At 41.8% G+C, this 26,292-nt stretch overlaps 1 protein-coding gene across 4 annotated transcripts in view; it reads right to left on the bottom strand.

Annotated features, from left to right (window-relative positions):
• The window catches only part of c20h11orf65 (chromosome 20 C11orf65 homolog), a 170,790-nt gene that overhangs the window by 110,108 nt on the left and 34,390 nt on the right, over positions 1–26,292 (bottom strand). For all 4 annotated transcript variants that reach the window (XM_078162690.1, XM_078162691.1, XM_078162692.1 and 1 more), the window contains exons 2-3: positions 20,891–20,920; positions 20,323–20,482 (exon numbers count right to left, since the gene is read on the bottom strand). In XM_078162690.1, the coding sequence (XP_078018816.1) occupies positions 20,323–20,482; positions 20,891–20,920 (190 nt within the window). The remainder of the gene's footprint in view (positions 1–20,322; positions 20,483–20,890; positions 20,921–26,292) is intronic.

The following is a 26,292-nucleotide window of genomic DNA, read 5'->3' as shown; positions in this document are numbered from 1 at the left end:
TTAGCATTGCATCTGACGGCAGATGTTGATGACAACTTATGCTTTCATCGGGGGCCATTATTTTTTTGTTAGAGGCTAAGGCCCAGGAGTCACACTGCTCTACATCAACACTATGGAGACGCATCAAACAGGTATACAGATGCATTTAAAATGAGACATGCAGGTGCAAAACATGAAATGTTAGCATATCTGTGCGCTGAAGTGTGTCAGTGTGCATTCGAGGGTAAAACTGACAATCATTTTGTGATACATAGAGCTGATATTTCACGTTAAATGCTACATGCAGCACTTGAATCAGATTTCATGTAACAGGAATGGGAAACCATTGAAGGTCGACAGTCTGTCAGTTTTTAATTCCGACCAAAGGCTCCACCAACTGATATCACTGATCTCTTTCAGGTGGAGGGGAGGAAGTCATCAGAATGAATCCCCGCAGACTGTTGGCCCTTTGTGGCACCTAGTTCAATTTTCCTGCCATTTAAACATGTGTGTGTTTGAAAAAACATTAAAGCAGGAATTGAATAGCTTCAGTATTACAATGCTGGCAGAAAACATCTATATTAAAATTCAAGAAATTAATATCAACCATGAAAAGCCGCAGTTGAGCCACAGTGCTCTGTGCCTTGCCAGCAGTTCACCGATCACAACAGTGCAGCCCTGCATGGAGGCATGGCACTCTCGCACTTCCTGCGCTGCTTTTGGTCGAAACCGCTGGGTCAACCCACTTCCCTGTATTCTTCTGTCAACTCTGGGAAAAAGCTTTAATATCCTTCCTGCCTCCAAGATGCTGGCCATGGAGGCGGCCATCCTTGAGGGCAACTACACTACGATGTGTCCCCTCACCGCAGAGTGAACTATTGTCTCCTCTGTTTGTATGTCTAAACCCTGTTGTTTAGCCTCACAGAAGGAACAAAAAAATCTTGTTTCACTTCCCAGACAGTCACAGATGGAATAAATATTGCCTGATATCTTGCCGTTTGTTTGTTTAGCCAGAGTCTGTAATGATACTGTGATTGTTTTGTGGTCATTGAGTTTGCCCTTCCGGCTCTTTACCTCACGGTCCAGACTCGACAGCAATGTCAACATCATTGACCATCACCCACTGTCAGTGATGACTGCATTGTTTGACTCCGGGTTTATTTACATGATGCAATGATAAGATTTGAAACTGCACGGCTGGGTTTTCTTTGTATTGTTTCGGGGGTTTATACAGACACACAGCAAATCAGTCATGGATTCAACTGTCTTGGTTGAGATAATACTGTTGTCTTAGTAAAAGAATAATGTCTCAGTCTGAACGCACGCACACACGCCTGCCCACATAAACTCTCCCAGGGCCTCAGTCTTCTGAGGAGCCGTGACTGAACAAAGTCAATGCATTTTCCAAAAGCACCTTTTCTCTGGAGAGTGAGAGAAGTCGTATATTCTGTTTTCCACCGCATCTATGAAAGGTGAAAAGCAAGAGACAGCATTTAGAGTGACAGAAACAGAATCAGTCAGAGTATGAAACAAGTTTAAAGTGATGGATTTTACAAAGGTTACAGACACCAAACAGCATTATCGACGCTGTAAAGGCCCTACATGCCTACATATGGTGTTCACTTGTCACTATTAGGCCTCTTGTTCAGGCTTTGATGGCAGTCAACACAAGACTGTTATATTACAAAGTTGGCAATGTGAGAATTAAAACTAATGTCCTTTAACAAATAACCACACTAGCAGAATTATTTGACGCACGATATCCATGTTTTGTTTGATTCTCAGAGACTTTCTGTATGATCGAACATCATCGACATTTTACATGAGTTAAAAACAATCAGAAAATAGAACACAAACAATAAAATACACACATCATTCACATATTAAAATCCGTTTTGAAAAGATGAGTTTTGATGAGTGATTTGAACTGGAAGAGGTCGGTGCAGTCTCAAATGTGTTGGGGGAGAGAGTTCCAGGAGGGGAGAATGCACTGTCGCTCCAGGTCCAGCGCTTGGACCTGAGTGGTGGAGTCAAGAGGCTGGCATCAAATGAGCGGAGACTGTGGGAAGGAGTGTGGCGGTAAAGCAGGTCAGTGAGGTAGGAGGGGGCCCAGTTATGGAGGGCTTTGTGAGTGAGGATAGGAGAGCCAGTGGGGGTTCTGGAGGACAGGGGTGATGTGATTGCTGGAGTAGGAATGGTTGAGCAGACGGGCAGCAGACTTCTGAATAAAAGGGGAGTCTTTTTCTGTTGTACTTGAAGTTTAAATTTTGACTCTATTCTCTATGAACAAGTTGGAAACTCGCAAATGTGATAACTCCATTGTGTTAAGTTACACACGCACAGCACCGATCTGGGCATGAGGTAGGGACTGGTATAGTGAGACCACCAATCATATCTTTTAAAAGTCAGTGTTTTCCAGTGTGACGAGTTCCAGCCATGCTTAGTAGCTTTCAAAATATCTGGCCAACAGCCTAATATTAAATGATAAAAAAAAAGCTACGTCCTGTGGCTTTTCCTGAACACTTTCCCTTGACCTTGGTGGAAAACGTCATGAAGTGAGGTGTGTGTGTGTTTGTGTGTGTGTGTGTGTGTGTGTGTGTGTAATGGGGGTTGGAGAGGGAAAGAGTGTAAATAGTTGTGTTGAGCTCATTACTCTAAAAGTGTAATATATTACTCATTACTTGTTCCTCTTTTCAATACTAATAACATCACCTATTACTCCCTGTCAATAAAACTCAGATGTGTGCCTCTGTGTGAATGTCAGTGTAATGGCCAGTAAGTGTAGCTAAGGATAGATAGTGTGCAAACAGTTTTTACCTGGGGGTCTTTAGTTGCTTGTGACCAGAATTTTCCAAAGGCTTGAGTCACTCATGGAGCAACATTTCATCCACCACATATCCACTCTCAGTCTTCATTACCTCTTACAGCTGCCCATGAGTTAAATCCAGTTTAGGTTGTTTAGCCAGTGTAGAGCTACAGCCGACCTCTGCGGCAGAGGAGGGCTCACCTTTGGTGCAGTGTATTTCCTGGAGCTTCACGTTGTTGTGCTGTTGGTTGTAGTAGCCAAGGCGTTTCAGACCGGAGGTTTGAGGACGTGTTTTTTGCAGTGGAAAAAGTTTTGGTTCGACTACCTGCAGCAACAGTGTCCTTGTCATCTTTCCACTCAACAGAATCAAAGTAATTGGAAGATTCCAGCTGCTAAGGTAAGCGTACCCATCTTCAGAACTAGCTTGCTGCTTTGTGACGTGCCTGAGCAGTGCAACAAATATGAAAAGAAAGTCATTCCAAGTAAGAAGTGATGTGGGAAAAAGTAGCCTTGTAAAGAGTTGTTAAGTTTTGGGGTAACTGTAATATTATCACTGAAATTTTATTTGCAAGTAGTTTCACTACTCGTTGCTGGGAAAAGTAATACTGGTTATTGGTTACTGTTATTGCCACATGTTATGGTTCTGTGTGTTGAGGTGCTGACAGCTCATTTTTGTTTCTGCATTATGTGATGCACCTGGGTCAGATAAGTGACCTTTTTTAAACTTATTTCAAGAGTGAAACGATAAATATTGCTATTTTTTTTATTACATTCAGTTGTATTTGTTTAAAATTTGTCATTACAAAAAGCTAAAAAAAAAAAAAAAAAAAGGGCTTTGAATAGGCTGCTGAAAATGTCTTGCTCATCCACATTTCCAAGTCAAAATCTGGCCCAGTTGAATTTGTGATTGAACAGCCTGATTTAAGACTTTATAAAGTTCAGAAAAAGCTTAATTTCACGCTCCTACGGCACAGTGTAGACTGGATAGATCAGAGATTGGATGTGTCAGCAGTTTTGAATATTCGTGCCAGATTTTCTGTCATACAGTCTTTTCTCCAGATCAAAAACTAAACTGGGGCAGCGAGCATACTTCTATCTTGGATTAGAGTGTAATTGTGATCTTAATTGGCATCTACAGTAAATAATTCAGCAGGAAGATATTCAAATGATAAAATAAACTGCTGATGCTGATGCAAGCTGGTAATGATTGTACTTCCTTCTGACAGCGATGGATGTCCGAGTCCGACACAAACACACGTTTACGCTCAGATGACACATGACATGAACTAAAAAAAACAAGAATTAGATAACCAGGCGGGTTTGATTTGTATGCAGGGACTGCACAGGGGGGTGGAGCAGCGGACAAGTCAAGGCGGGTTTGTTTCATGGAGGAAACACCTGTAGACCTTGTGATGAATCATGATACTCACTGAATGTGGAGCATGTGAGTGTTTGTATTAGATGGCTTTGAGAGGGTTTTGAATCATGCTTGATGCACCCTGTGACCCCTGTGCTGAGCTGAAACTCTTCTAATAGTAGGTTACACAAAAACAGTGCTACTATAAAACTCCCCGGAGAGTCAAGTCTAAAAGGAGTCTTTTGTTGAAAACTAAAGGAAGGCAGTTTGACACCGTCTGACATCAACACATAAGGATGGAAACAGAGGGCTCAGCGGGGACAGAGCAACTGCTGCAACAAGCGAACACGCCGTCTGCAGTCATTTTGACTTCAGATAGCCGCCAGCCATTTGACCAGCAGAGCTGAGTTGAGCTCAGACAGCCAGTTCACATCGCTGCAACTTTTCTCTGCAACATCTGCAACGGTTTTGTCTCATCGTGAATCATTCATTTGAACTGGGCTTTTCTATTTCATATACTGAGATCACTACAATAGAATAAGGGTGCTTTCAGACCTAGAGTTGTGTTGCTTTGGTCTGAATCAGGGACTAATATTGTCACAAATTGCATAATTGCCTAGAGTTGGTTCGTGTTCTCACGGCAGCATTTACAAGAGGACCAGATCAAATGCCTTATGTGAGAAAGCTGCTCTTGATTGGTCAGAATTTCCATGTGGGAAAAATCCAGGAAGTAAAGCAAACGTTGAAGAAGAGTACACTTGCAAGATAAATGTGACACTTTCTAATGTCACAATGGAGGGACAACTACGCAGGTTGATTTTAGCGCTGCTCATCGTGGACTATATTGCTGTCATTGTTCATTTTGGTCAAACCATACAGTTTGAAAACGAGGCGCGGCTCCAACTAGAAAACAATGTTTTGATGCATTGGATGTGCTGAATGTGCATATTAAGGCAGTACAGGAGGAGGTGCACATTAATAATCCTCCAGGACTGTAACATGCTCATGTTTAACCCAAACAATGTGTCATGTGACTGCAGTTGGTCGAACCGCACCAGAGTTCATTTGTAACGGGAGTGAGACGACCTCTTCAAGAAGGTCCTGGTCCAGTTGTTTTGGTGTGCACCCATGTGTGATTGCTGTGTTCACACCTGCCCAAACGAACCGCACTTAGGGGGCAAACGGACCTGAGTTCGACTGAACCTAATCAAACCAGGCAGGTGTGAAAGCACCCTAAAACTCATCTGGGTATAAAAATGAACAGAAACTCTTCTGTGTGTCCACAAAATCAGGCTACTATCCATTGTCTATACTTGATGACTCAGTTCTCTTGTCTCTGGCTTTGAGAGAGAGAAGCTCATATTCACAAATATTGATTGAACTTTCCAAGGCCGTGGCAAACAAACATATTGGAACGTTTAATTTAGGTGGTGTTCCCATTTACTTCTTCAGCACTGTGTGATTTTAAAATGATACAGAGAACACCTGAATAAATCATTTCAAGAGGTTTCAAGCTCTCTGACATACTGTCTGTTTTTTACTGGCATCTGAGGGAATAAGTGTTAGGCAAGGCTTTTTTTTCAGTCTAAGAAATAAACTTTTTTAGCTGGATCATAAAAAAGACGGAGAAGATGCCTCTGGCTATGCAGAAACACTCATAAACATCAATTCACAGATGTAAGCTCCGACGCATTGCGTCACAATAACTGAGTTAGAAAATGTTTGTTGTCTTTGTACTTGCTTTGTTCATCTAAAGAAGGAGGCCACCCAGATACTTTGAAGAGAGATTTAATCAGTTTCCATAGACAAAAGTGTGCAGGTGAGGGCTGACAAACAGAGATCGATGCCTTATGCTTTGGAAGAAAATTAAAGAAGCAGTGCTTGGTTTAGTTTGCCTCGTAGCTGTTGAGGACTGTGGTTCAAAGAACCAATGAAGTGCGTACGTTAAATCAAGCCTTTCCCCAGAGGAGTTCACTTCAAAGCATCAGTGTGTGTTTCTCACTGGTCTGAGTAAGACTTGAGGGGCAATGCGGATACAGTAGACAGCACGGACACAGAGCATAACTGTACAGTACGAGGTCTCAATGTCAGTTCATAGTTCTTTGCCTCCATTGAGGACCTCTCTTTGTGAGTATTAACAGTATTTCATTCAACAGTATTTGATAAGTTACACTGCTATTAAACAGTCCTTTGATGCTCAGGTAGTCACACAAGAAATTTAAGTCCCAAAATATATGAATCATAGTGTTGCCTCATCTTTGGGTAGCATGCCAGTGTATCCTTTCCAGTGGTGACAGTCCATTCAGTAACTCAACAGTAAGATAAAAACAATTGAGTCAATTGAATCAGTATTGGGTCCAGATTTGGCTTCTTTTTCATCCAAGCCATCATACAGTATCATGTTAAAATATTTAACAAATGGTGTCCTCTGGGAGTCTCATTTCCCACCGGTTTAGACTTCTGTTACTGCCTCTGATGCTTGGTGGATACTTTGGTCTTCAGCAACGGTTCAGTGCTCTGACATGAATCTCCGACGTCAAAGGTCCGGTTCCATGAGCTTTAAAGAATGCGGCAAGATTTGGTCGATTGTCCCACTGGTCAGTTTACCCAACAAGCGATGTCGACGCCAAATGACTCCTCTGTGTGTTGAAGGAATAGTTTCACATTTAAGGAAATATGCTTATTCGCTCTCTTGTCAACAGTTAAATGAGAAGATTGAAACCACTCTGGTGGTAAATATGACGCTACAGTCAGGTGCTGCTTAGCTTAGCTTAAGGCTGGAAACAAGGGGAAAGTGCTCACAAGGCTTCATCCAATGTAACAAAAATCTGAAGCTCACTAATAAACACTTTTTATCTTTGTATTACCTGTAAAATAAAAAAAATAATAAATGTAAGAGCAAGTCATGATTTTACAGAGGGATTATGTTCACCATGTTTCTAGTCTTTATGCTAAGCTAAGCTAACAAGCAACTGGCTGCAGTTACTAATTTACAGTGCAAGAAAGACAATAAGCGTACTTCCCAAAAATTATAAATTCTGTTCCGCATTAAGACATCTGTTGAGCAATGTCAGAACTGTGAAAAATCACAAATAATATATCAAACTATTAAAGAAAATACTATTTCATATTACCAGGTGCTTTCCCCCTCATTTCCACAGGAAGTTCAGGTGGTTTGCAGCACCACTTATGGGGTAAATTGACCAACTGAGACAATTTCCCAAAACCTCTGTGCACTCCCTTGTACAGTATTGTTCTAGTGAAGAGGTGGGGACCTTGAACTCCGTCCTTCTCCCGGTTTTCTCCATCCTCTTCCATCCTCCTCTCCTCCTAAGCCAGGATATCACTCCTCTTGCTACACCAGACCACCAGTGCGATCATGGCCAACGTGAGGAAAACAGGGATGAGGATGAGGATGGTTAGCGTGTCGTCCGGCGGGTCCACCCATACCACCTGCTCCATGGTGCAGTTGGAGAAAAATAGCTTGTGTATGCGGATAATGTAGCCCTCCACCAGTGGATTGGGCCAGTAGCAGTTGACCATGTGGGACTTTGTCTCCGTGCAGAGGGTGAAGAGGTGGTACTCACTGTGGAGAAAAATGGATGGAAGAGAGGGGAAGGATTAGAAGATAATCACCACTAGCTTCTGGTTTAGCAGAGGTATTCCTGAAGGTCACATGTGTGAATTTATGACTTTACATCTTAGTGGCTTTCTACTTTTAGAATACTTAACATAAATAGGCACAGTTCAAGAGATGAAATTACATGTATATCATATTGGAGGTGGTCAGTTACCCATCTATTAGGACTTGAAATCATCTCCCTTATTATTTTATTAGTTCTCTGAAGGGCACACAATCATATAAAACCCTACTGTGGTTTAGCTAGTTTTAATCTAAGCATTGGAAGTTCAGTCAGTAATCCATCATTGTCACTGGGGGGGTATAGGCTACTGTTTTTCACTGTTTTGGTCCACGACTCTCCTCTATTTCAACAGACGTTCAGGGCCATTCAGAGCCTTCACGGAGCTTTCCAGGCTTAGAGCTCTGCTTTGATGAATCCATTCAGCCAGCCCTAATCCCTCTTTCTCCATTCTGATTTCTCAATCCTCCAGGTCCAGATTTGTTTCCCATGACATCCAGGAGCCATTGGTATTCTCGCCAGCAGAACAGTGAATTGAGCAACAGTGATATTGTCTCCATGTACGCCCACACTGGCTCATACACTGGAGATGAAACGTCTTTACATTATTTGGACTCAAAGCTTTAGACTGTGATATTCTGTAAAGGCACAGATGGTAAAATTATACCACTGCTCTGCTCTACAAAGCTGGGTTAGGACCAGAATCTGACTTTCTGACATGTTTCACCATATAAGAATTATTCTAGGAAGGAACTGTACTTTATTTATCAGTTTAGGGGGGGTTGCTGAGGGGGGTAACTTTTTATCTTGACTCTCCCCGGAGCTACAAATATTTTTCCCTGAGCCTCCCTGAATGCCTGGGGAAAAATGCATGATCCTCCCTCCTACATAAATAACCATATTTTTGTATATTCACACCACAGCGCTTTGGAAATTGAAATCGGCATCGTCACATTTGGAGCTCAGTTTGCGAGTTGAGTATTCTGACAGAGTGCTGTCCGGAGTTCCTTATTTCCATAAGCGATATAGCTCATTTTCACAGTTTGTACAGTACAGTTCAGGTGTTTAAACCCATCTGAAAATCTTTGAGGTGTGTTTTGCTGTGGTTCTATGGCATGAGTGTGGTTGAAAAACAGCTTCAATTAATGTTCCTTTTATAAGTTACTGCCTCGCTACAAGCTTCCCCTGTTTGAAAGACCCGCAGCCGCCACTGTCATACACACATCACAGCATGCACACAGATGGCATTAGCAAAATGTGCACATAATGACCGTTTTGCTAAATTAACCATAACATAAACAATAGTCGCAGCAGCGGCCTGAGTGCCAATAACTTGGCACGGCAGCCATGATTAGATATTAAAAAAATACCATTTCATGATTTAAAGTCAAAGGTCAAAATTAAATTCTGAAGGTGCATCACTATTTTATGGATGCAGAAGCGCAGAAGTCAATGTTTTTACAGGATGGGGTTAGTGCATAGGTTTACTTTTGGTGACATTTTAAATAAGACATAGTATAAAGTGATTTTGATGAAATATCACTATTTTGTTGATGGAAGCATTCGTCACACATGATGTGTCCAAGGACCGTCAGAACTTTTAAATATCCGATCTGTTTTCACAGTTTCTGACTATGATAAAATGTATTATTTGTTGCTGAAGGACTGCACTTGTATAACGCCTTTCTAGTCTTCCGACCACTACATCACATTCACACACATTCACACACTAGTGGCCGAAGCTACCATACAAGGTGCCACCTGCTACACAGTAACTTTTCACATGCTCTCACACACCGATGGAACAGCCATCAGGAGCAATTTGTGGTTCAGTATCTTGTGCAAGGATACTTCGACATGCAGACTGGGGGAGCCACGGATCAAACCACCGATTAGTGGGTGACCCACCCCCCAGTGTATCATTTTGACAATTTCTGGGGGTATTTAAAATAAATACACCAGTTAAGGTTGAATGTCCCTGCCCTAAGCCAAATCGAAAAATGGGGGGACTTTGCAAGACCAGTAAAACAAAGGTAAAAACCAAACTGCAGTGCCAGGCTCTGCACAGCCCCAACAAGCTCCACCATTCAGATGGTTAGGGAAGCCTGCATTTAGCCTGTGAGGCAAAACAAAGGGCAAATAGCACACAAATCACTGTCTGGGGTTAATGCTAAAAAAAATGCACAGACATAAACATTACTGTTGTAAATCAGTCTCTGACCCGGACAACACAGCATCAAGAACATGATGTAAAATGCTACATTTATTCACCACTCGACTGTTATGACATCTAATATATTGCATATGTTGACTGTTTCAGGCCGCCGACCTCTTTACAGCACATATAAGTCAGGCACTGACGTCAAGCTGTAGCCATTGTTTTGGAAGACCTTTGCTCAAGTGCTGCAAATCAAATAAGGCCTGCTGTCTGTAGGGGATATACATATTGCGTGTATACTGTGTATAGATATATAGTGCGATGCATACAGGGCAAAGAGGCCCCACATGCACAGTGATAAGAAAAGTGTTTTGCTGAGAAAAGCTTCCTGTCAAATCTGAAAACAGCAACGGTATATTATTGAACCAGCGGGAGCTCATATGTTCATGTGGAAACAGAAAAAAAGGTTTGGTGCTATCTAGATTAATGTTGCAAGACGCAGGGAAAATGTCTTATGGCTGGAAGTTAATGGTGTGTTCTATCACACTAATCGTAAGTTGAATAAAGATTTTTCAGTGTACATGAATGGATTAACTCTTTTCTAAAAGTGTGATTTATGAAACTGCCGAAGACGTGATAAAGTGGCAGCTGAGGGAATGTTTGTGGGCTGAAGAAAATAAAAGGACAGAGAGAGATAAAGCGTGTATATACCAGAGCTTTCAGGGAGAAGACATCAAAATGCAGCATGCAGGACTGTAGGGAATAACAGACTTTCGTACATATCTCCCAGATGTAACACACAGCAGTGTGTCATCCACGCACACAATAAAGATTGTAAAAAAATAACCTGCCAAAGTTCACTGTTTAGTTACAGACGGTATTACATTAAATGTGAACATGGCCACCAACACATTTTTACAGCAAATGCAGTGGATATTTTAGCAAAGATATAGTATATTCGAGCATAGTGCGCATACACAAACATCAAGGCCTCTGCACTAAAGCTACTGAGAGCTTATTTTTTTGTGCCAATGTTTAGTATCTCATTTGAGCATTTTAATGCCAAAAAGTCATGTTTCCCTCGAAATGTCATTCCATAACTCTCCTATGAGACATTAACACTCCCAGTGAAACCTGCACTAATAAAACTACTCAGGGGTTTGTAGCTCTGGAAGGCAAGATAACCCACCACATCTGTTTGATGGCAATAAACTCTGCACATCCATAGCTCTTAAAGAAGTGTTTCACAGCTGGGAAGATGGTCTTTTCATTGAAATGGGCTGCCTAAGCAGTAAAGAGATGCACATGCTTTGGAAATTGATGCTACACAACCAAAGAGAACAGAGAAAGAGGGCTGTGGTATTCACTTTTGCTCAAAAGGCTGTAACTACCAGAAGGCACTGCACCAGGCAGAATAACACACCTGCAGGTTTTTGACATGATACAAATTTGCTCAGTTTTTTACAGGAAACAATAAGGCAGCCAGCTGGTGACAAGCGATCTTCTAAAATTTGTTTCTGGAAACATTTTAGGCGAGAAATAGGAAATGCAATTACTGAATTTTGGTTAATGTTTAATCAGCACTGCTGTTTGATCTCAGTTTTTTCAGCCACCATTTTAACAATACAGGAAATACATTCTCTTATTGCAGACAAGCGCGAAAATATGTTTCTGAAGACTTTTTAAAGAGGCAACACAGTAACAGAATCTTGGTTTACATTTGATCAACACTGTCCATGCGTACTTTCATATGCACGAGCATACGAAAATGTGGAAGTACAATCTGTAGTTAAAGCAACAGCCACAGAGCCAGCAAAAATCCGTCATCAAAAAACTTGACCCTCCATTTCTGTGAAGGTTGCCCAGTAGTGCACTACAGACTTTTTCATCTGCTTATCCAAAGCTGGGTCATGGGGGCAGCAGGCCGAGCAAAGTATTCCAGACGTCCCTCTCCCCAGCGACGCTTTCCAGCTCCTCCTGAGGGACCCCGAGGCGTTCCCAGACCAAATGAGATATGTAATCCCTCCAGTGTGTTCTGGGTCTTCCCCGGGGCCTCCTACCAGTGGGACGTGCCTCTAAACGGAGGCGCCCAGGAGGCATCCTGATCAAATGCCCGAACCACCTCAACTGACCCCTCTTGACGCAAAGGAGCAGTGGCTCTACTCCGAGCTCCCTCCCGCCCAGCCACCCTTCTGAGGAAACTCATTCCGGCCGCTTGTATCCACGGTTTAGCCCAGTTTAGCCCTCTGCTAACTTGAATGGGGATTCAGTGATTTAAAGGAGCAGCTTTTCTAGACTCTCTAAATGTTATCGAACTGAAAGGATCAAATCCTGATCATTTCACAGAGGTTGTAACACTCACAAAAATGTATCCACTGATTTACAGACGTCTCTTTCACAATGTAAGGCTATGGGGAAAAGTCTTTTGGGCCCCATGGCATCATGTGATGGACCCATATCGTAATTCCCCATTAGACCACTCTGTAAAATTGGCTTCAAAGCCTGGCACTGTTCCTGAGGGCTTGTGAGAGATGAGCAGGGAGGGAAGTTTACCACAGATTATTTACACATACTGCCCGCATTGATATGATACAAAGCTGGATGAGAACTGGTACAAGAATTCCTTTAATATTGTTATAAACTGTTTGCCTGTGGATGCGTTCATACACACAAACAGACACACAGTAGTTAATAGATGCAACGCTGTTTCTATTGATTCACTGTGGTGTTTTTCAGTAGTTTGTTTGTCCTCTGAGACTGATTGCTAATCAGATTGAAACAGAAACTGTCCAGTTGTTAAATTTGTGTGAAAGAGAAACAAGTATTATGTTTATTACTTCTATCTCTGCGCAAAGCAGTCCATCATTTTGTGATGGATTCAATCGTTGACTGTCCTCTCCCTCCACTGCCGGTTGGCTAATGCTGGTAACAGTCTCCTGCCAGTCGTGAGGGCCACATAACCCACTTATAATGAGGCTTACTCATCTAAATGGTCAATTAGTTGTCATTAGAGGCAGCAGGAAAAAAGCTCGCATGACTTTAGAGCAGCATCTGGTCCGTAATATCAAGAGGTCCAGATAGATGGACACGACTGTTGCACTGTTCCTGTGTGACCGACATTAAGGCTGCAAACTGCTCTGGGCAGAAAATCAATATGTTATTAAAGGTAAATGATTGAAGTACATAAATGCATGTACAGACACACACACACACAGCCTCTTAGCAGTCCGTTTATGCCCTTTATTGTGTGGTCCGACAAGCTCCTATCGACTCATTTCAAACAATAACAGTCATGTTGGCTAAGTGTTTGGCTAGCGGCTATGACTGCTGAGAGGCACCACTCATTTGTCAAAGAGAGGAAGCTTTGCAGGGGTCGCTGCTTGTTTAAACACGAGGGCCCCTCGCTCTTGCAAGCCCGATCCTCCTCACCACTCTCTGGTTCCTTTTACGCTTTTGCTCTTTCCCTCTTTCTCTCCATTTCCCTGTTGCCTTCTTATCACCTTCTTCCAGGCTGGAAAGAAAACTGCTGCTGAGAAAGTCACTGTATCCTCCAGTCATGTAAATGAGGTATCATACACTAACACACCCCAATGAATCATTCCTGTCATACAAACGTGGACTCGTGCAGGCAGATTTCCTGGAAAGGCAGCTGTGTTTCCCGTTACATTATGGCTTTGAAACAGCCTTTGTTTATATGTTCTTTTATCTGTCAATCACATTTGATTAGTCAGACATCTCTAACGGATCAGATTTTGATTAAAGGTGGGTCTGCCTCTTTGAAATCAGTCTCCATATCCTTCAGTTTGGAGTGGGTAAGCATTAACACTATACAGCAGAGAATGGAGAAAATGTGAAGAACAGAGCCACCCATCCTGCACTTCAGGTAGACCAAAACAGCACTTTAAAAAGATCCAAAAACACTTAACTTGTTCATAGGTGTGATGGACACTTCTGTGTTAAGGGGTTTATTTTGAAACCAGCAGGGAGGAGAGAAAGACGACCACCTATATTTTTCAAAGTAAAGTCAGACAGTACTGAGCAGCAATAGTACCCCTGTTCAAAAACACAGAAGCAAAATGTCTTTAACTGTCTGAAGCTGTTTCACTCATCTTCAGTGTATCTGTCTTTAAAGAGTCACTCCAGGTCGTCAACTTGAACCTTATTTTGGCAAGTCTCAATGACTCTTCCTTCATGAATTTTCATTGGGAAATTTAACAGGTCCCATGAGGATGTGTCGCGAATTCTGTCATGAATTTAATGACTTCAGACCAGACGTGCTTGTACATTGACTCCATGAGACACCATGTGGAGTTGAGCTCTATTACGTCAAATACTTGATGCTCCTCTATGAGCCCACAGTGGAAAAATCCCAGTTGGACCAGCTCCATATCATGACCAGAAATTCAGGCCAGTTAAGATGTACCCAGTAGCTCTTGTTTTGTAGTACTTTTAAATGATTTATGGTGTATGTTAGCTGCCTCTACAGTGTAAGAGAGAAGAGAGAGCTGAGATTAAAAGAGAGGAATTTCTTTGTAAACTTGCATTAAACTGATTTTTTTGGCCTCTTGGGGTGTGTGGAAACAAGCTTTGAACACAACACTGACAACTCTTACTTTGTAAGCTAACACAGTTTCCTATTTACACATGTAGCAGATAAGGAGAAACAGAAACGTTCATTTAGAGTAGCATCTGTATCTACCTGACAAATGTAAAATTAATATTCACTCTTTTTTAAGCTTTGTTTTTGGTCTCCGCCAACTCCTGGTGGAAATAGCTGGCTCTTTAGTTGCAGAATGTTCCACAATGGGTGCCATGCAGCCCATATTCCAAAGCCCCATTTGTCTGAAAATGTCCCATTGGACCAAAAGCACATTTGTCCTACAGCACAAAAATAGACAGCCATTGCTCCAAAGCCCCATTTCTCTGAAAATACAAGCCCCGCGCGGGTAGTGTCAGTTTTCCAGTGTCGATTGAGCCACTAACCCTGGTTGTTTTTTACAGACCTGTCCTTGTTTTTTACCAAATTTGGATGTTTTAAGCCAAAACATGATCTTTCCCTAACCACAATCAAGTGTTTTGTGTGCCTAAACCTAACCACACATTCACCAAAGTGTTGTTGACAAATATAACAAAGCCGTGGTTTACAGAGTCGTACAATGCAAACATTTTTTTCTAGCGATTGTGTTTTCTACCTGCTAAGTGTGTGTTTTTGGAGAAACAGGACTTCGGAGCAATGGGGATTTTGTGGTTAGGATAATGGGCTGTTAGAGAAATGGACTTTCCGTCTTATGGGCCATTTTTCGGACTAACAGAGCTGTGGAATTTTGGATATTCGGCACAATGGGCAGTACCCCAAATATGTTCACCACTTAGTTGCTAAATTTGTCTGCTGTTTGGAGCTGGGAGGTTTCATGTACAGTGGAATTTAGAGCTTTTTTGCATATGCCTGCTGCATGTGGAAATGACGCTCTGAGATCAGTGAGGGTGAACCAAAACAGTAAATGTGCAGGCAAGACAGCCAAAACAATGAGCTGAAGGACACTAAAACGCACCATGAAGCAAAGGGAAACTGCAAAGTTGTGGGTTTGTCACTATGAGCGACCCCTTTTACATACAAGTAGGCCTGTGATCCATTGCTAATTTAGGAATATTGACTAGAGCAGCTTTAACTTTGGTAACTTTGGATTGCCTTGGCAACTGCTGACATCTAATTTCTCCTACCACTGCACTACAGTTCTGTTATTTGCTATTCATAAAAGTGCAAATTAAAATAACACAACCCAAGCTTCCAAAGTATTCATGACATACATTGAATTGCTGTTACACTTTGTGTTTACGTGTTCAGTTTCAAGACTTGAACTGTGGTTTGCCAAAACAAAGACTTGGTCCCACTGCTTACAGCCAGACCAGTAAATGGCGGTCAATCATTGTCTAAATGCCAATGGGTGCGGTTACATGATGGCTTCTCATTAAGAATGAAATAAATCTGAATAAAATCATTCAGAATTAAAGTCTTTCCAGGTAGTTTACATGGGAAATATTCATTCTGAATGAGGGTTTACACGGGAGATCAGTTTAATCACCTTTTAGTCGCCTTTATTTGGGTCTGCGCAAGGTTTGGGACAGGGAAGGTTTCTGATTGGATAGGGGGCGGGGCGGATGTTATGTGTTTACGTTTTCCAGAAGAAAACACTGTAGTCCTCGCTCCGGATAACAAGATGCTTGACGCCGCCATTCTTAGTGCCTTTTTCGGGCTTGTTTTGCTTATATTCTTGAAGCAGCAGTACGACAACAACCTTGTTCTGCTAATGCTTTGTCTGATGAGGAGGAGAAGGGAGGTAGAAGGTCGAAGAAGGGAGATAGAGGACCGTGCTGTGGCAAACGGAAACCGGTGAGTGCAACGAGTCCGACTGCTCTATCTCAGCCTGTTGCTATGCGCGCTATATACGTCATCACGCCAGAAGGGCAAGGAAACGAGCATGCGCAGAAAGACCGGAATGAACTTAAAGAGGAATGAGTGTATACAAGTGCGAGAAAATCTTTCATTCAGAATTAGAAACGGAATATTCCAGCCCCTTACGTCGGATTGAATTTTCAATCACATTGGCCATTTTCATTCCGAATTAGGTGTTTACAAGATCACTTTAAATAGGAATGAACTTTCATTCCGAATGAAACGGGAATTAAACTGTCCGTGTAAATGCACTCAGTGTTAGCTGCTAAATGGCCTCCCAGATGTTAAACCTGACCATAATGGCTAAAGTCAACCACCTGGCTTCATGTGCTTCATGTTAGGTTGACACAGTTACTCTTGATGTGGTTGATTTGTTCTTAGAGCTCAACTTCATCCCACATTTCGCTTTTCCTTTAATTCATAATCACTGAAATAAATTTTTGTTTGAGTGTGTGAAGCTGTATTCATATAAAAAAACAACTGTGTTGCTGGAAAGAGTGTGAAGCTCTGGAGGATTTTCCTGGAAAGAAATGATGGTTAAAAATAAAAACAGAGAGAGCGCATGACTGATGGACAATGCTGACAGCTCTTCCCAGAATCTTTTAAATTTTTCCAGCAAATCTGTGACTGATTATTGACGATTATTTTGACGTCGATTTTAAGCTCCCATGTGTATGTAATTGCGCAAGAAACCTTGAGTCTCATGGCGCCATCCCTCCCTTTCTGGCCCTGCAGTTACAGGGAAAAAGTTGAATGTGAGAGGTCAAAGGTGAGTGGAAGGAATGAGGTGAATGGCTGGATAAAGATAGATACAGATGGGTGGTCAGGGCTCAGATGCTTCTTAAAAAACAGCGCTGGTTTTGGGAAGCAAGCCTCCAGCTGTTCTCCCACCCACGAACATCCAACCAGCTGCATGAGGATGAGATTACAGTCTTTCTTCCAATACAAGTGTTTTTTTGGAAGTGCCACCATGTGGGACTGACGACCCCTTATCTTGAAGTACAAATATAGATCACTCGAGACAGGAAGACAACACTACTTGAGAGAAGAAGAGTGAGAAGATATGAGTTTAAACATATGGGTAACTTTTAAGTGTCCAAATGTCTTTTATCTTTCCAGACTTTCTACTCGTTGTCAAACAAAATGACCAATTAGTTCTCTAGTAGCTCGTAAAAAGCTAGGAGACAGTTTAATTTTACTCAGCACTTTGTCACATCCTGTGTGTAGAGGAGATTCTCAACATCAGCTCTTCATGTTTGGCCAAGAGGGGAAATTAATGGGCTCTCTCTTCAGAGGAAAGTATGCCTTTTCTGTTGCAGGCCAGTTTTGGAGTCTAATTAATTAGGAAACCATTTCAATTCAAAGAACTACGGCACATTTTTTAAGAACAAGCAAACAGGTACAGTTATTTCTACGCCGTTGGGCTTAAATCTCCTTGAGAACATAAAGCAGGAAAAGGAGTGGATGTTGCTGCTGATAATCCATTTTGGGAATATAACAAAATCAGGCAGTGAGAAATGCCTCAGAATACAGTTATCACTGAGCTGATTCTGTCTGTGTAGGTGTGTCTAAACCAATTCCTCCGCTACATGCAATGCAGACAAATGTATTGGTACACAAGACAAATATGAAAACATTTTTCAGATAAAAACACCCACCATCACCTGCGTCCCGCTGATTTGTAATCAAATGACACAAGCGTCACCACATCCTCTTAAAGTCATAAGACACAGGCATCATACACACACTGCTAACTCAGCCTTTACAGTGGAGGATGGCTCTCTGAGGACAAATGTCCGTACATCTTCTTAGAAGTCAGGAAGACGGCAAACTTCAGAGCTTGCCTTATCATCAGATCATGGATGGAATACTGAACGGGCCGACCAGATGCAGGCTGTCAGGGGCCCTCTGGCCTTCACCTGCAAAATGTCACTCACATTAACACGTACGGACCAGGAGGTAGGGCTGCCCCCTAATAGTCAACAGAACGTTAGTCAACCAGAAAAGTCATTAGTGAAACTCTTAGGAGCTGTGCCTTGTCAAAAAAATTTAATCCTAAATGATTGGACCATGTGGGAATTTAATTAGAAGGGACAGACACAGGAAGTGTCCACGCTCAGCAGTCAGATAGGAGTCAGGTTACAAACCAATCGCAGCTGACAGATATCTTTCCTTCTTCTGTAAATATTCAGTCTAATAAATACGGAAAAGTTGATCATGTTAGTGCAGGGCTACAGACGTCCAACCCTCGTGTTTTCCAGGTGGTTAAAGTGATAGTGCACTCAAAAATGAAAATTCAGCCATTAACTACTCACCCTCATGCCGAGGGACGCTCTGGTAAAGTCCTCACAACACTTACGGAGATCCGAGGGGGGAGTGGGTAGCAGCACAACTGCACACCTAATGGCTGAAGGCGCCCCAGATTAAAACGTCCAAGAACACATAATTGAAACCACAAAATATCTCCATACTGCTCCTCCGTAGTGATCCAAGTGTCCTGAAGCCCCGACATATAAAGTTGTTTGTAAAAACAAGGGTGAGTAGATTATGGCTGAATTTTCATTTTTGGGTGCACTACCCCTTTAAAGATGTGGCATGTGTATGGCCTCTACTTTCCAGGGCTGGTACCTGCGGTTATTCCACAGGCTAGTTAATAACATGTCGGGCAGGAAATCCAAAGTGTGGGATCATTTTGAGAAGGTGAAGGACGAACCCAAGGTGATATGTAAACTCATCTTCATTGGTCGACTACAAACATGACGTATCATCTGAAACATGGAAGTAGCTACATGCCCATTAGCCCACAGCGTCATTAACAGGCGGCTCGCTCAGTGTGTGACGTGCACTTGTAGATAAAATATAGGCCTATATTAATGAAGGTTCATTAGTACGGTTTTGTGTTTCTCTGTAATGTAGCACAGTGTTAACAATATTACTGATACTATTCTTTCTCACACCTTCAACTCAAACCATCAAAATATATCATTTAATAACTAAATTAATATTGTAAATATGCGGGCGACTAGTCGACTAATGGCCCTAAATGACGACTATGGGTGGCCAAGGAAAATTATTAGTCGGAGGCAGCCCTCAGCCTTTACAGTGGAGGTTGGCTCTCTGAGGATAAATGTCCACACATCTTCTTAGAAATCAAAAGGAAGGCAAACTTCAGAGCTTAATCATCAGATCATGGATGGAATACTGAACGGGCTGAACAATCACAGGCTGTCAGGGGCCCTCTGGCCTTCACCTGCAAAATGTCACTCACATTAACACGTACTGACGAGGAGGAGACTCAAAATGATCTCAAAGAGACACAAAATCACCATAAAGTCTGTGTGTCTTACTCCTGTGCAGGAGAGGTGGTGGGGCTCTTTGCCTATCTGTGTCCAGGGGCCCATTGTCTCAAAATTCCCCCATGCATCAAATTCGTACTTTTTCTTATCAGTACCAACTGTACACCATGTGGTTGCTATCTACACAGGAAGTGCTCACAGCCAGAGCAGCATGATTTTCCATGATGCAACAGCTCTGAAATGTAAACAAAAACACTGAACTGTTAATAGTTTTAACATCAGTACTCAGAAGGGTTAGCTGCACAACTTTTCACCAGATTTGTTGTGCAGTGCACTATAAAGGTTGACAGGTTGCAAAGGTGTAACATTCACCTCATGATATAATAGTGAAGCCTGCAATTTACGCAACTCTACAGAAGACGAGAAGTAAGGGAGCATCTAAACATTGCCATGAGAGCCTTTCCAATTTGTGCCAACCACTTCCATTTATGTTAATGATGATCCACTTCCTGGATCATTACCATTTACACAGCTCCTCAGTTTGCAGCTTGGGTTGACAGAGAAATCATGCTTCATTATTTAATTACTTAGGTAAGACTGCATCTATGCATACATATACATATAGCCGTACCTGATGAAGTGTGTGAGGTTACACCAGTACTGTTGATCTATGTGACCCATGTCCCGCTTGAAGTCCTCTCCACAGACCTCTACCTCCCAATGCAGACGAGACTCATTGCAGGCTTTCTTCGGCTGGGGGGGAGTGGGCTCTATGTTGAAACTGTCGGTGGCTGACGGGACACAAAGAAGAAGAGTGTTTATAGGTCACATACCCCGCTCCCTGTGTTACCTCTGATAAATAGTCACGACAACAAGACAAAGATCGATGTTCGTGGTTGTTTGACTTGTATTCTTGTATTATGTATGAGCTGTACACTGCATTTATTTATTTTTTGACATTTTTCTTTTTCTCATTATGTTCTGTCATAAAGCTGAAACTTTTTCATTCTGTTCATCATGAATTTAATTTTCACCCAATACGCTCCTGGAAGAGTGGAAATGTCAGTTTCAGTATTCCTCACTCTCACAGTCTTATTTTTCTTGCTCTATTCTTTTTTTCCTGCAGCAATGAGTCAGTTGTCCTCAGAGAATTATGGATGGATGGATGGATGGATGGATGGATGGATGGACATGCTTACCTGATAATCCTCTCATCATCCAGGCATTGACTGCAATGAAACAAAATAAGAAGTCATTTAAAGTGAACTTGTGGCTAGACGACATGTATATGTTAAATAAATCCAATTAGAAAACAATTTTTTCTTATTTTACATTTTCGGACACATAAATGACATTTCTGCTTTTCTCTGTGAGCTTTGGTCCTCTCAGTTTACCATTCGCTAAGATGATCGACTGATATCGATCAACTTTCTACAACATTTGTAGGGTTCAAAGGGTCTAAATCTGTTGTCTTAAGTTACTGCTAACTCAAACTTCCCATTGCTCTTGTTTCACATTTTATTGTGAAACAGCAGCAGCTATCACGTTCTGGTAAAAGGTAAAGGTAGTACCAACTGCTATTGTTTGTTATTATGTCATGTAACTAACAAGCCCTTTTTTTGCACTTAATTCCCAGTGGATTTTAAACTTAAATTTGAAAATCCCAACTTTAAGCATGAAAATCCATTATTTGAAGCTGTAATGCATTTTTACCCTATCCATGACCCTTCAAGTGGACAAAAATGTCCACCTGTCATTTAGCCATTTGTTATTGTTGCTATACCATCCATTTATCATAAATGGGATAAAATGCATTACAGGGTCAAATAATGGATTTTCATGCTGAAAGTTGGGATTTTCAAATTTAACCCAAAATTAACACAAGTATGATGCTGTATGAGCTGATGACTACAGAGAAATCTGGACCTGGAAAATATCCATATGGTGTAATTATGTGGATGAATGTATTTTTAATAACTAAAACATAATTTAATCTATGATACCCTACTTACACAGAATAGAAGCACAAATATCGAGGAAAGATGAGCTAATCAAGAAGAAGACGAAGTTTGCAAGTTTAAATTAAAAAAAAAAAAAGGTCACAGCCATAGCAACTGGAATGCGGCACAGCTGCACTGGGTGGAATTGTCCCTCCTGGCTCTCTTGCAGTCAAGATGTCAGCAAAGATAATAAGAACAGTTGAGTTATTCATTTCGTATCGTGCCTGACTTCAGTAGATCAGAACATATTGGGTATGCAATTAATCTGCAGATGCTACGGTTCAAAATGAGACCAAACTTCTCTATGGCTGTCATGACTTGTGGCCCCAACAGGCTGATTAGGAGGAGCGAGGAATCATCAGGCAGTAAGGGTGTAAACATTAAAAAGGTGGTCCTGATTGGTCCAGTACTACTGTATGTGAGATTAGCTGCGGACAGACAGATACTCACACACACGCACACACACAACCAAAGGCATCATCCCCTCCAGGCTTATACCTAGCTGAGATAACAATGCAGAGTAATTACACATGAGATAACAGCGACAGTGAGCTGTTAGCTGAGTAGCAGGGTAACAAGGTAACCAATGCCTTTTAGCATGGCATGCAGCTGGAAAACACACATGGCTTGGAAACGAGCAGGTTTCTCGACCCTGTTATTGATTTGTTGGATTTTCAGCCACGCTCGCAGTAAAACTAATCCGATCGGCCTCAGCTGTACGAGCATAGCTGTAGACTCTTAGTCTTAACGTCTTAACATTTGAAGGTGCGTCCTCGGCTGATTCTGGGAGGAGATAAGGGGATTTTACTTTATGCTGTGCTTTAACTGTGCCTCAGTTTCTCACATGTTCATAGTGAAATGTACTGCAGTACAAGAGAGCATCTTTTGGGTAGAGCTCGTACTTGCACATGAAAGGTGATGATATATTTGGACTACAGGCAGTCAGCAACCAAGAAGAGCATGTTCACACACTACTGACTGTTGCTGTCATTGTTTGGAGCAGACAGATGACAACTATGATCATCTAAATCATTTGTATATGATTCATTTGTGTGCACGTTGTTGTGAGTGAATGAAACTTAACAAAAATCCATTATGAGTAATATGCACTGGGTTTTCAGTTTCTCATTTTCTTGGCTTATTTTCAGTGAACGCAGCAGAGGTAAAGGCAGGAAAGAGAAACAGACAGAGAGCTTAAGTAAAATAATTACATCTAATGAGAGATATCCCAATCATACTCCTCCATACAAAAGTGCATCCATCATACAAATTTTATTTCCCCCTTTTCTCCCCTCTCTGTTGTCGTAACCAAACTCTTACTCACAGCAGCTCATTTCTACCGCAGCAGTGTTACGGATGACCAAAGCTAAAAGTGCTGCTGCACAGGAAGGTGTATCTCCCTTTGAAGTGCCACACTTACAAAGCAGAGAATCTGTTTGAAAGACGCCCAGCAGGATAAAGACGAAGTTAGCATTCTAAATATAGAGGCCTCCCTGTTTGAGCATGTGAGGATGTTTTGAGGTGGTGTTTGTGATGGGATGAGATTATTTCACCTCGTGTGTTTGTCTCATATATTATAGAAAGAACAAGTATTTGAGACAATTCGGGCCTGGTTTTGTTTTGTCTGTACTTTGATTTGGTTTTTATGTTGTTTCACCCTGACAAGACTGAAAAATGTTAGATTTGCAGATCCTTTGTTTTGTGAAATATACGGCCCATTTTCCAGAATACATGTCGGCATGTTTCTTCAAATCACGAGTATGTGACAAAGTGGTTATTTTAAGCCAAAACATATTTTCCTAACCAAGTGGTTTTTGTGTCTAAACCTGATCACACATTAACCCTTTAAAAAACACCTGCTTTTGTTTGCTACAAACACAGCTGTACATGTCCCAAACTCTCGTCACAAAGCATCCACTTTTGTTGGTCAGTGGTCTGCTGCTTGGCATCTCGCCTAAGTGTCACACCGTCCACCATCTTCTCATCCTCCTGATGAGGAGCTCAGCGCATATACATGTAATCTGAACTATGTCATATATCCATCTATCCATTTCATCCACTGGGACATCTGGGGCTGGGTCGCGGGGGCAGCAGGTCAAGCAAAGCACCCCAGACGTCCCTCTCTCCAGTGATGCTTTCCAGCTCCTCCTGGGGGATCCTGAGGCGTTCCCAGGCCAGACAAGATATGTAATCCCTTCAGCATGTTCTGGGTCTGCCCCAGGGCCTCCTACCAGTGGGATGTGCCTGGAACACCTCTAACAGGAGGCCCCCAGGAGGCATCCTGATCAGATCCCCAAACCACCTCAACTGACTCCTTTCGACGTGATGTCTGAGCTCCTCACTCTATCTCTAAGGCTGAGCCCAGACACCCCACGGAGGAAACTCATTTCAGCTGCTTGTATCCAAGATCTTATTTTGGTCACTACCCAGAGCTCATGACCATAGGTGACAGCTGGGACACAGATAGACTAGTAAATCGAAAAGTTGCCTTCTGGCTCAGCTCTCTCGTCACCATGACGGTCCAGCATTAACCAGCTGCGAGTTGTTACTTCTGAATTATTGTACAGACCTGAGAGTGGTGTCATCACACACATTTCACAAAACATCAAACTGTTCTGCTTCAAAATTAGCAAACAATATTGGCTAATGTTTTTCCACTTCAATGGTAGGCTACTTATATCGGCATTGAAAACCCCACATCAATGAGATCTTGTACAAATGTGTGGTGCTGGTGGTACAACTGTATCCATTCTTTCATTGTGTTTTTCTTAAGACACTTTCAGAGTGCGGCGCAAATGTGTTGCTTCATGGCAAAGCCCAACCTCTCAGGTTGAAGATGAGCTGCACTGTGATGACCTGATTTAGAAATATTTTGTCTTCCTTTTGGGAACAATTACGCACCCTGCTGTTTAAAATTCAGGTCAAAAGAGATTCAAAGAAAGCAAGAAAAATCATTCTAATTGGGGAAAAAAAACTCCAAAAGAATCATTTTACTTTTCAAATATCCAGAGTCTGCAGTATGCCAGAGGCCTAGAATAATGGCCTGAAAAAAATTTGGGTTGTCTTAATACTTTGATGGGAAAATCTTTTGTTAAATATTGTCTCTGCTGTTCATTGTACAGTGCTGTGTTTTACATCTTGGTGTCCTCACTTTCCCTCAGCTCGCCTCTCCTAGCCTACTTTAACTTCACTTAGTGACTTGCGCTTTCCAAAATCCTTGGAAAAGCTTCAGAAAACTGAACTGAGCTTCCTGCATGTGAAGATTGAGCAAAAGCATAATAAGAGCAAGAATATACAATCCCAGAATTCCCATCAGCACCGGGTTTCAACAAGAAAAGGAAAAGCCAGTAAAAGCTTTTCTATTAAAGACTTTAAAAATGACAGGGACTTCACTGGAGGTGACAGGCGAGTCACCCTCAGCTTCAATTAGACGGGATTGAGAGACAGCAAAGGGCGCTGTCTACGAATCCCTGAGCTTGTCAGAGGTCACAAAGTAAAATCCATGCGCTCATCTTCTTCTGTATTGTTATCACAAGACATTTAATCCACTTCTTGCCTTTTCTTCAAGGCACACACAGACAGAAAATCGTTTCTCAAGATCACAAGAAAGTACGCTCTTTGTGTCTCATAATCAATACATCAGATTAAATATTACAGAAAATTACAAAGCACTCTAAAACTGCGCTCTCTGAAAAGCTCTCCCTCTCTGACTTCAAAACTTGGCTTTCAGCCCTCTGGTTCCCACAGGTCTCCTCTTGCATTTCATTTCTCCCAACAATAAGCCCCATGCTGGTGAGTCCAAAAATAACATCTCATATATAACAGCCAACATAAATACATCTTGAGTACATAAGCTCCTGTGCGGCAGGAATCAGCTAAATCAAATATCCCATACGTACTCTTTGATAACAAACCACCTACGACAGCAAAAGCTCTGCAGCAACATTACAAAAGAGATTATGTCTAGACCTTTTACATGTTTGCACATATGGATGCAACACTTGCAAACATGCTACTGGTTTATTTAAGAACTGAACATGCTTAACATTTAAATTTTAAAGTCTTAGGGCTGCTGTGAAATTGTGCCTACTTAGGGCAACAAAAAGTTTATCTTGTGTGCATCAGCAGAGGAGATACCTGCACACCAATATTACTGGGCTGGACAGCCACAAAAAGGTTCACAGGCTGACATCAATGCACAAAATGTCAATTTATTTAAAACATCCCTGCACAAAAAGAAGGGCGTTCAAAGTGCAAAAAAATAATAAAAAGTGAATAAAAACAGCAGCAAACATTTCAGTTCTTGACTCTCGTCAGAGCTACTGACATGAGTGCCTCACAGAACAGATAGACTCCTACCAGGTGTGATGAATCAACCAGCTGGTGCCACTAATTAGATGAGATCAACTCTGAAGAGCAGAGGCCTGACTACCAAATCACAATCACCTATCCTGTGAGTATTGTACAAATCATCCTCAAACATCAATGTATGATAGCAGAACATAAATAAATGTAAAAAAAAACACAACTATACACAGAAAAAACAATAATAATAAATTAAAAATCCACTCTATGAATAGAACTTCTGTTTGTTGATTCTG

This window comes from Epinephelus lanceolatus, chromosome 20 (genome assembly GCF_041903045.1).
Source record: "Epinephelus lanceolatus isolate andai-2023 chromosome 20, ASM4190304v1, whole genome shotgun sequence".
Lineage (NCBI taxonomy): Eukaryota > Metazoa > Chordata > Actinopteri > Perciformes > Serranidae > Epinephelus > Epinephelus lanceolatus.
Note: the sequence above shows the minus strand (reverse complement) of the source record. Positions and strands in the feature narration are given on the sequence as shown.